Here is a 12,576-nt window from a genome sequence, read left to right as displayed (position 1 = left end):
AATCTCCTGCGATGTGATCGCTTAGTTCAGTCACGCGGCTGCAGCTCGGGCGCCAAAAAAAAAATTGGATCATTCGTAAGTTTTTCGACACAAGGCGATTGTTATAGTCCTAGCAAGGGAGAGATTAATACAAGAAAAGAAAAAATTATTGTTAATATTAATCTTTTACTTTTAATATAATTATTTTTAATATTTTTAATTTAATAATTTAAAAAAAAACCATTTTTATGGTTATATATAATTTAATATTTTTTCCCTAATTTAAGAGTAAGTTATTTGTTATAATTAAAAAATTAGTAGAAATTGTTAAAATAATATATTTAAATTATGAACTCTCCCTAATCTAAATATTCCCAAAAAAAAATTCAAAATACTAAATTCATATATACAATAAAATAAACTTATTTTTAATAAAAAAAATAAAAATTTAACAAAAAAATTTCAAAAAACTAAAAAACTAAATAAATAATTATATAAATTACTAAAAAAATCATAAGAGTGTCGCATTACACACATTTTCAATGTGTAACACTGTACAACCTACTTAATTAATTAATAATAATAATATAAAACAAATTCAAGTTGGCTGAACGATTGCATTGTTAGCGCAGCCGCCGCGCGCGATATGAATCTAAATAATGGGATGGATTCATGAACGTTACCTTCATCTTTTCGCTATTGACGGAAAACCGGCCGAATTTTAGCAAGACGGCCAAAAGTAGCCGGAGGGTTCGGCAGCTTCCAGAAGGAATGTCAAGAGGCGGACCCTTATCATCGAAAATGCCCGGCGGCTAAAACGAAACATCATTCCCGTGGGCCTCCTCCTTGTCAAGCTTCCACAATGCAAACTGACTGCCGTCCAGGAATCGGAAAAACCCTACGAAACCAGCGGAAAAAAATTGGAAATACCGGTGGAATCTGTTATAAATTTAACACTTTCCACGCTACTTACCAAACCAATTTGGCGCTGCTCTGCTCTGTCCTGCGAGAAGCATAATAATGATGGATTCCCAAAGAAAGTCGAAACCCTATCTGGTTCCTACTCATAAATCCCTCTCGCTGCCCACTCGAGCCACTTCATTTGCCTCTTCTGCTTCGCCTAAACTTCCTAATTTAGCTTCTTTGGCCGGATCTGTTTTGGCAAGCAAAAAGTCGCAGGTTCGAACCCCAGGCGCCCCTGGAAAGGCCATTTCTTGTTCTTCTTCGCGGAAGGCGTGCATGTGCTCTCCCACAAATCATCCAGGTTCGTTCCGTTGCCATCTGCATAGAAAATCCAGTACTTCTTCTTCTTCCGCGCATTCTCAGTTAAATGCGAGGTCTGCCATAACGAATTCGCTGGTAAAGATCGGCAGCGTGGAAGGAGAATGGGTGAGAAGAGCCCTGACGGCCCTCATACGACCTTCCAGGCATCACATGCGAAGGCGAGCGTCTTTCCAGCCAAGGCCTAGCAGGCTCTGTCATATGACCAGGGCTTAAGTATTGTGTTGATAACCGTCCCGTCCCAAGGCCTAAGGGTCAAGGATTCGGCCATGGCAGCGGAATCAGGGTTTTAATCCTTGGCTTCAAACCCTCATCTACTACCGGCCCCTTTTTACAGCGAAAAATAACTGTGTTCTGCTTGCAGAAAGAAATTTTCAAGGAAACGTGGATTCAATCAGAGTTCTCTCGTAAATATGAGGTCTGAGTAAAATGAAGACATCTTTATGCGTTTGTGTTGGGAAATATTTTGAATCTGGGATCCATCGCTCAGAGAAGATATCAGGATCCAAGCACTAGGAAGGAAGTCGTTTGGCTGAGATGAGTTGCTCAGATCATTTTTCCTTTTTCCCGGTTCTTATTTCGATTTAAATTCAGTTCAAGAAATGGCGATTGAAGGTCGATCAGCAACCGAAGTGAAGTTTAGTGGTCCAGTGATCAAATTTAATATGATTAATTTGAAGGATAGGTTTGATTTCAATTTGAAGTATATATATTCAGCGAAATGTTTGAAGGATGGGAAGGTGTAAGAGTAATTTAATTTCAATGGATAATAATAATTATTTACCGCTCTTGTAAAAATGGTGTAAAATAAAATAATTTTCATTTTGATTTATTTATAATATTAAAATTTAATCAATTTTACGAGGATTTGTTTTGTGTTTTTCAAATGATAATTGAATATTGCATATTTAATATATATTTTCACATTTATAATTTTGGATTTATTATATATTTAAAATATTGAAATTAAAGGTTATTTTTTTAAAGGTTAAATTAAAAAAATTGGACATAAAATTGAGGTAAGAGGATTTTTCTATTTATTTATATATTTTTACAAAAATAAATTGGAAATTTATAGCTATTTTTATTTCTTTATTATTTTCTTTTTTATAATATAGTAACTAAGTTGGAGTTATAAGAGAGTAATAAAATTGAAGTTAAGTTGGAGTTATAAGAGAGTAATAAAATTGAAGTTAGAGGATTTTATTTATTTATAAATGTATATCTTTTTCAAAAACAAATTGGAAATTTATAGTTATTTATATTTATCTTTTTATTATTTTTCTTTGTGAATCTAAAAAGTTTTATTATGCCAAACTATTACATCTTTGAGTACAATTTTTCAAAATCTTATAAATTGCCAGAAAAACCTCGTTAACCAAAATTAAAAATCAAGATGTAGTCAACAACCATTATGCATCTGAAGAGTTGGCTGGAGTAAGATGTTTTGGTGTAGAGCCAGGTGATGGTGGAGGTCTGATGTCACAATAGACATGCTTCTCCACATGGGCCAACCTTCCTTCAAAACAGTCTAGTTTCTCTTCTATACACCACTTCTCGAGTTTGCACGCTGACCAATAGGTCTTGCATATTCCGCTGATTTCACTGGAGATCATTCATGAAGCCAATGACCACATTCCTATCATTGTGTCGATCTTGTCTAAGCTGCTACAAGAGCAAAGTTATGTTGACCAATAGGTCTTGCATATTCCACTGATTTCACTGGAGATCATTCATGAAGCCAATGACCACATTCCTATCATTGTGTCGATCTTGGCTAAGCTGCTACAAGAGCAGTTATGTTGTCAAAGTTGGTTGCCAAAATTATCTCAAGGGGGTAGCGACTCCTCCCTACTAGTTGTATGGGCTAAGTTGGGGTCAATGACCTTGCCATGGCTTGGGCCCTCGTAGAATGTGCCTAACACTTTGAACCCTCTCGCCAATTCACCTTTTAACTTGCCCATGTTGACGAGTCATTGACAACTACACTGCACCAGAATATACCCAGCAACTAGAAGTACTACAAGCACTCCACCAGAGTTCACCACACTTAGAAGAAATGTCAACAGAGCCAAGACAGAGTGGCCTCACACTTGGATAGAAACACAGAGAAAATGTTAGTAAGCTGAAAATTTGGGTGTTCCAAAAACACTTGAAGAAATGACTACAGCCGACTTGAATAGAGCCTGACAACTGAAAACTCTCTAGTGAGAAGGCGTCGTGACATTGCCAACCCAGGTTATAGACCCAAGGTCACAAAAAATGAGGATCAACCCTAGAACCCCCAATTAGACCCAAAACTATACCAAACACCAAAAAAACCTCAAAAATGCCCAGTTGACCAATTAAAATGGTTAGGTTTGAATTCATCCAAGCATAGGGTCGTGGATACAAGATAGTGGTAGGCCTCCAACCCCACAAAGGTTACCACAAAACTTGCTACTCCAGAACCAAAATAGCTAGCTTGCCCTATTGAGGGAGAGGATAGACATAGACCCCTCTAGCTGAACCCCTCATACCACCAACAAAGTCATTGTACCCCAATAACCTAGACAAGAAACTTATATATAATAAGTTACCATAATTAACATACAGAACCCAGAGCTCCTAAATATTGATATTCTAGTTGGAATCGATAATAATTATGAGATAAAATCAAGCAGTAAAATCGTTATTCCATATCTTTCGCCAAGCCTAGGAATCTAGAGTTAAATCCAATTGACAATGCAACATGTAGAAGGCCACCAGAAACACTACAAACCCAACAATCCACTGATAAGTAGCCAAGCATAAACTCCTTATGCTAGGGTCCCAATTGTGTTTCCACTCAGCCAACTTTCCTCCATCTCGAGCTCCCCATGCTCCTGAGCTAGGCCACAAGGAAACCATGCTTAGCCTCTAAAAACAAGCTTCTCTCTACAACTTGTCTTCTTGCTTAGTCAAGGAAAGCCATAGTAGCTCACCACCACGTCCAATGCCAATTTCAAGACCACCAAGCCAACAATATTTCTGTCATGCATGCTTCAAAACCACAATAACCTCACCCATCTCCCCATCAACTGAATGAACCATCACGCAAAATGAAGGAGAAATTAATTCACATGGGGGATGCATGGCAACAGATTGCCCTGCCACCCCTCCTTATTTTTCAAGGGGGCAAATTCCTGGATCTCTCACCCCCATTGGGGAGGATATTTGTAGTTATTATTAGTTGAGTGATTGATAGATTATTAGTAACTCCTTTATTTGTGCTTGACTTATTAGTCCTTGCCAAGGCAGGACTCTAGCAATCTCTAGCAATCGATTTTTTTTGTTGATCACTATTAGTTTAGCAATGACCAATGCAATTTATAATGTTTAACTTTGAAAAAAAATCTTTATTTTTCAAATATTTGATTATACCATAAATATCTTTTACAAAATACAATGCTATGTGGATAATTGCCTTGGATTTTTCTACCATAATTTCTTGATATAGTGGAAATATTTATGCCATGATTTGATTTTTCATTATTAAGCTTTATAGTAAAACCGTCCAAAATTAAAATCCTTGAAAACAAGTGTTGCAAGGTAGCTTAATCCTTGCCACTGAAGTTAAAATTTATGTTATGGTAAAATTTGCATAAAAAATTATAATTGACATTGGTCAATGTTAGCTAAATTAATATTGGTTAACAGGAAAATGGAATCTTATAGTCTTGCTTTAAGAGGAACTAATAAATTGAGATGTCAAGTGCATAAAATAATTGTCATGGACTTACATAGACTTTAGTGGGTTGTCACCACTGGTAAGTATGCACATTTACATTTTTACTCCTACATAAGTGTTGAGGAAAACATAGATAATGGTGAGAAGTATTTATTTACATATTATTCCCATCCATTTTTTATGCAAAGACTTACTTGAATTATGGTGGGAAGTGATGATAAATATATTATAGACTTGCTTGGATTATGATGAGAAGTAAGTGATGGTAAATATGTTATTTACTTCCTTCAAAGCTTAAGAATAAAAAATCACTACTCAAATATCTAAAAATAATGCAAGAATATTGCAACCATATCCATAAATTATTGCATAAAATATGTGAGACAATTATCCACATCTTCAAAAACTATAATAAGACCTTCAATGTATGGTCCAGTCAAATGTTTGAAAAATCTCTATTTTCTTCAGCACTTTAATAAGTAGGTGTAAAAATGTAAATATGTAGATTGACTAGTAGTTACTACGCGCCAAAATTTATGCAAATCCATGCCCTTAGTAGGCAAATAATATTTTCATTCCATATATCAATTTGCAATTTTTTTGAAAGAATAATTTGTAATTTGAATGGCAGGGATTTAAGACGATTCCTCTAATATTAAATTGAGAGATTTTAAAGCTTGAATAGTTTATGTGGGGCTCTATTCTAGAGATGAGAGAATAAACATTGATTGCATTTCATTAGAATGATATAAATATATCGGATTACTCTTTCAAGGCTTTTTGGACACCATGTGATGGTTCCACACCATAACGCTTGCAGATTAGGTGTCTAATATCCCCACCTTAATCTGAAGGGGTATATGTGAGTTCAAACAAAGATATGAGAATAATTGCCAATGGTTGAATATGCTCTCTAGATTTAGCTATTTAATGAAGACCACAAACCAAATAGGCAACAAAGGCCAAATCATTGTACCCAATAGTGATTTAAGGCTAACCACCAACTCTGGAACTTGGTTCTAACACTTAGCAATTCCTTAAACATTTCCAAGTTTGGCTAGAATTTGGTGTCTTCTACTGATTGGAAGTGCTCACAAATGTTGATATGAAGATAACAACAAACTTACGGAACTTGGATTTAAGACTCAATAGTTTGCAAAGCGTTCCCTGATTTGCCTAGAAGTTGATGTCTTCTACTAATTAGAAGTTCACTCAAATGACGATTTGAAGATGACAATAAAATTATTCTAGTTTGAAAATAACCACAAACTATTGGAACTTGGCTCTAAGGCTCAACAATTCTCAAACATTTCATGATTTAGCTAGATTTGATGTCTTATATTAAATTGGAAGTGCTCAAAAATGGAAATTTGAATATGATCGCAAATTGATGTCTAACAAAATTCGTAAGTCTTTTACTAAATGGTGGTTTCATGAAGACTGCAAACCAAATCATGTTAATGGATTTGACTCTAGCTACAACTTTGGCTCTTTCTCTGGTTTTGATTCAAGCTGGCTTATACATGCTTGATTTCTAAAGGATGAAAATTAGAAGCCTTGTTGTGAAAGGACAAAAATATTTCAACAATGCTCACACAAATAAAGATTAAAAGTGATGATACTCCATATGTAAAACTTAATGAGGGTGTTGGCCTCTATTGAAAATGCACCATGTATTTGCACTGCAATTTAATGTAAACTAACAAAAAATATGAATTGACCTTTTGCAATGGATGTTCCCTTAATGCTTTCAGACTTCAGAGATTTGATTTGGAATAATTCCAAAGGCACAATGTCTCTAATATACATACATAAATATATAGATGTTAATGTCTAGAGGTGTTCGGTTGTGTTATATTATTTCCACGATTAGCCCACGTAGTTAACCGGGGGTTAGAAGGGGGGCGGAGCCCCCCATTTGTTGCATAGCAGGAGGCCACTGGGGGTTTGAGGCGTACTCGTAACCCCACTTTATGCGGTCCGGGGCAGTGTCCCGAAAATTTTGGTTTTGGACCCTATGTTAGGTTGGGCGGACCCACCTATGGTTTTGTGCATGATTTTTGCACATGTTTTTTTGGACGTGGTGGTTTTCGGTCCATGGTATTGGACACGATGGTTTTCGGTCCATGGCATTGGATGCTTCAACATGTATAAATATGTATTGTAACATTGAAAGGAACATAATGAAAAATCAAGCTGGTAGTCCCGGTTTTGGGATCCACGTGAAAATATATGTGTATATGTATTTTATGTGTTATGCTCTCGCATTGTTTATTTTCTGTGTTTTAGAATTCGTATGCAGGTAATTTATGTACATGGTTAAAACCTACATTTGGTATCAAAGATGTTTTGGCTTCAAGGGGACGCTTTTGTTGCTGAGGGGTTTCGCTTGGGCCTGTGGTAGACCCTGTTTAGTGGGAGATCTGAAAGATTGATTCTGTTGGTGAAAGAAGATGGTGAGCAGTGGAAAGATAGAGATTGAGAAATTTAATGGTCAGAGTTTTGAGTTGTGGAAACTCAAGATGGAGGATCTGTTGGTGGATAAAGATCAGTGGATCACGGTAGATCCGGGTACTAAACCAACGGGAGTGTCTGATGAAGAATGGAAGAAGTTGGATCGAAAGGCAAAGAGCACAATACGATTGTGTGTCTCAGATTCAGTATTGTTGAATTTATCAGGGGAAGCTACAACAAAGGCTTTGCGGGACAAGTTAGGGACTTTGTACCAATCTAAGTCTCTGGTAAATAAACTATTCCTGTGGAAAAAGTTGTATAACTTAAGGATGAAAGATGAAGACTCGATGATAGAGCATCTGAATGCATTTAATACTGTGGTAAGTCAGTTAGCATCTGTTGATATTAAAATTTCATATGAAGATAAGTGCATCAGTTTGTTGTGTTCTCTACTAGATTCGTGGGATAGTCTGGTTATTGCAATAGGTAGCAATGCAACTGCCTTACAGTTTGATGAAATAGTCTCATCCTTGCTAACGAAGGAGATGAGACGAAAAAATATGGAGAGCCAGAATGGTGATTCCTTGTCTGTACGAGGACAGTCTCAGAACATAAATAAAAATAAGTCATCGAGTGGGAGATCTAAATCTAGAGGGAGATCTAAATCTCCAGGAAAACCTGTAAAGGTGGTGTGCTGGAAATGCAGAAAGGAAGGGCACTTTAAAAGGGACTATAAATCTAAAGCTCCTGATAAAGGAAAGGGATCTAATGATGCTCCTTCTGTAGAGGTGAAAAGCACCTCAGATGAAGGTGGGGATGTGTACTTGGCTTCTTAAAGTACACATGTAGATCATGAGGCATGGTTGATTGACTCAGGTGCATCCTTTCACTTCACTCCCCATAGAGAGTGGTTCTGCGAGTATGAGAAATACGATGGTGGTGATGTATTCTTGGGGGATGATAGTAAGGCTAGAATCGTTGGTCGCGGAAAAGTAAAGTTGAAGTTGCAAGGTGGAAGGGTTAGAACATTTCCGGGTTTTCTACATATTCCTGCATTGGCTAGAAATCTGATTTCTGTAAGCAAGCTGGATGATGCAGGCGTAAAGATAATGTTCGAGAAATATCCCTACAAGATGGTTCGAGGAGCACTGGTATTGATGCGGGAAGTTCGGATTGGAACTCTGTACAAGTTGCAAGGTAGCACTGTTGTTGATGGGTGCAACAGTTCTGTGGTTCCTGAAAATGGAGCTGAAAATCTAGTGGTCTCTAGAGAGAAGACCATGTTGTGGCATCAAAGGCTTAGACATATTGGAGAGAAGGGCCTTCGAATACTTCATGGTAAATGTATGGTAGAAGGTATGAGTAATAGCTCTCTGGATTTTGATTTCTGTGAAAATTGTGTATACGGGAAGCAGAATCATGTGTGTTTCCCCTTTGGTGGTAAGAGGGTGAAATAGATATTAGAGCTTGTGCACAGTGATGTGTTTGGACCTATGAAGGTTCCATCACTGGGTAAGTCTATGTATTATGTATCATTTATAGATAACTTCTCAAGGAATCATGGATATATTTCCTTAAGAAGAAATCTGAAGTCTTTGACAAGTTTAAAGAATTTAAGGCTCGTGGAAAATCAGACAGCGAAGAAGATAAAGGTGCTGAGGACAGATAACGGTGGAGTGTTTTGCAGTAAGGAATTTAAAGAATTATGTAAGAAGTTTGGTATAGAACGACAGAAGACTACTCCATATACACCTCAGCAAAATGGAGTTGCAGAAAAAATGAACAAGACGTTGATAGAAAGGGCAAGAAGCATGCTAAGTGGTGCCGGGTTAGGACATGAATTCTGGGCAGAGGCAGTGGAGACAACATGTTACCTGGTCAACAGATCACCTTCATCAACGTTGGAGGATAAAACTCCATAAGAGGTATGGACTGGTAAGAAACCCTCTCTTTCACATCTGAGGATATTTGGATGTGATGCATATGTACATGTTCCAAAGGAGAAACGAACCAAGTTGGATAGTAAATCTGAAAAGTGCATATTTATTAGGTATAAGGATGGTTTAAAGGGTTTTAAGCTTTGGAGCCCAGTAATAAGGAATGTTGTGTACAACCGAGATGTGGTGTTCAGAGAGGTGAAAGATGTTATTAAACATGAAGTCCAACCAAAAGGAACTTGAGAAGATAGAGTTTGAGCTAAATGAAGAAGAATCAAACTCTACAACAGAGGAGGATGAAGAGGATGAAGAGCCACAAACTCTAGCTGTGAGAAGATCAGTTCGAGAAAGAAGGCAACTAGAAAGGTATAGTCCATCTACTTTCTGTTCAAATTTTGTTTTATCTGTTATTGATGATGATCCTAGAACTGTGAAGGAAGCAGTGGATTCAGAGAATGGAAAACTCTGGAAAGAGGCCATGGTTGATGAAATGGAATCTTTGCACAAAAATGAGGCTTGGAATCTGGTGGAGTTGCTGGCTGGAAGGAAACCCATTGGCAGCAAATGGGTGTTCAAAAAGAAGACAAATGCAGAAGGAAAAGTGGAGAATACAAAGCTCGGTTGGTAGCAAAAGGTTATTCCCAGGTGTCGGGAATTGATTTTGGTGATATTTTTTCTCATGTTGCCAAGGTAACTTCTATTAGATTACTTTTATCTGTTGCTACTGCTTATGATTTTGAGGTAGAACAGATGGATGTGAAGACAACATTTCTTCACGGGGATCTGGAAGAGGAGATCTACATGAAGCAACCTGAAGGCTTTGCGGTGAAGGGTAAGAAAGAACTGGTATGCAAGTTAAAGAAGTCTCTGTATGGGTTAAAACAGTCACCAAGGATGTGGTATCAGAAATTTGATACATTTATACGGGGACTTGGCTTCACTAGAAGCAAAGCAGATCACTGTGTGTATTTTAAATTAATTGGTGATCGTTTTATTTATCTGGTCTTATATGTGGATGATATGTTGCTGGTTGGAAATGACATAGAAATTATCCAGGATTTGAAGACCCAATTTTCCTCCAAATTCGACAAGAAACATCTTGGTGCTGCAAGCTATATTTTTGCATGGAAATTAAAAGAGATTGGGCAAAGAGGAAGCTCTTGTTAAACTAGAGGAAGTATTTCGAGACAATATTACAGAGGTTTAATATGTAGGATAGTAAACCGGTGAAGGTTCCTATTCCTGTAGGTGTGAGATTATTTGCTGAACAGTGTCCCAAGACACAAGAAGAGGAAGAGGAAATGTCCGGTGTTCCATATGCAAGTGCAATCGGTAGCCTGATGTATGCAATGGTCTGTACTAGACCAGACATTGCACATGCAGTGGGAGTATTGAGCATGTTTATGTCAAAACAAGGAAAGGAGCATTGGACAACAGTGAAGCGGGTTTTCAGGTATTTGCGTGGCACTAATGATTATGGTTTGTGCTACCAAGGAAGACTAGGATTGGACAAAGTGTTGGATATTCGTGGCTTTGTTGATGCAGACTGGGCCATAGATCTGGATCAAAGAAGATCTACAAGTGGGTATGTGTTTAACCTATTTAGAGGTAACAATGTAAACTTTGAAATGGGAACTGATACTATTACCCGTTTCGTAGAGATAGCAAAAAAGTGACCTGATTTTGAAAAGAGACGATGCAGAACACATATTTTTTTTATAGCATAGTTTTTGGCACTTTAATTTTTTATATGTACTTTACATTTTAGAATGTTAGTGATTTGCACGCTGATTTAAAAAGTGGCAATTCTGCATCATGCCCTATTTTTAAAAGAACTATTTTTTTTATTTTGAATTTTCTAATATATGAAATGTAAATAATTATTTTCTAAATTTGACAATTTTTAACACTTTAAATTTGTTAATGTATTAAGTGTGGATATTTTTTTTAAAGTTTCATTTATTTACACTTTAAAATTTTTTATGTCAATTTTTTTTCACATAAAAAAACATATATATATATATATGAAAGAGACAAAAAATAAAACATAAAAAATGTAAAAAAAAGATTTCATAGACAAAAAAGATTTAGGAAAAAATAAAACAAAATTTAAAAAAATATAAAAAAAAGAAAAAAATATTAAAAACAGACTAGATTAAAAAAAAATAGAAAATTAACATTTTTTAATACTAATTAAAAAGATAAAAAAAACAAAAAATATACTCAAATAAAAAATAAAAAACCAAAAAACAATTAAAATCTATATATATATATATATATATATATATATATATATTTTCAAATTAAAAAAAAATAAAAAAATATATCTATTTTTGATACTAAAAAAAATTATTTAAAAAAAATATCAGTTCCGAAATATGACTTATTATTTTCAACATTAAATATTTCTCATTATTATTAACTCTAACATGTGAAAGCAAATGCACATCAATTTCAATGATTCATTTATTGGGGCTTATATTTTAATCGTTCATTTATTCTTTACTACCTATGTTGCTTAAGATAAATTTAAAAATTAATCTAAAAAAACCATAATATTTAAATGGCAAAATAATATATATATATTTTTTCTAAACAAATAATTTAAAAAAAAACACATCAATCTCTTTAAACAATACAAATTTATAACAATTTCAAAAATCATAACTATTAAATATTCAATACATTTCAAATCTATTATAAAAATATTTTATTTAAAATAATTAATTATAAAATCAAATAAATTACACTCCAAACGGATTTCACTATACCCTTCTCTACCAAGAAAAGGAAAGCATAAAAATCAAATATATTTTTCTTAAAAATTAAACGAAGACTGTAAGAATAATTTAAATAAGCGCCGTTTACATAGAATGTGTAGAGTAATAATAAAAAAATTCCCATGAGCAACGTTTCAGTTACTAACAATATTTAAAAATAAATAAGTTTAACTGCAATTTAAAAAAAGGAAACTACATCAACATGTTGAAAGTAAGAGGTACGCTGATGGTACACCCAAATTGAAAACAAGTAGAGCTAATGCATTGTATTTGAGCCATGCTCGTGGTAATCTAATTAAAACGCTCATGGTAATCTACCATGCCTACCATTCTGTCTGTACTCAGCCATCATTGATATTTATTGCACTTCATTCCATCATTAACAATTCTAGTGGGGAGAAATCATCGTGAAATAAAGATTCGTGTGCATGCAAGT

The 12,576-nt window shown here is 35.2% G+C and overlaps 1 protein-coding gene across 1 annotated transcript; it reads left to right on the top strand.

Moving 5' to 3' along the window:
• The first annotated feature begins 938 nt into the window (after positions 1–938).
• LOC149193864 (uncharacterized) lies at positions 939–2,092 on the top strand. Its single transcript, XM_089407007.1, has one exon. The coding sequence runs from the start codon at positions 1,000–1,002 to the stop codon at positions 1,474–1,476; it is 477 nt and encodes a 158-aa protein (XP_089263133.1). The 5' UTR covers positions 939–999; the 3' UTR covers positions 1,477–2,092.
• The last annotated feature ends 10,484 nt before the right edge of the window (positions 2,093–12,576 follow it).

Source organism: Pinus tabuliformis, chromosome 2_2 (assembly GCF_031772625.1).
Source record: "Pinus tabuliformis cultivar Carrire ecotype Pingquan chromosome 2_2, CPIR1, whole genome shotgun sequence".
In the NCBI taxonomy this organism is placed as follows: Eukaryota; Viridiplantae; Streptophyta; class Pinopsida; order Pinales; family Pinaceae; genus Pinus; species Pinus tabuliformis.
This window is presented reverse-complemented; position numbering and strand designations above follow the sequence as displayed.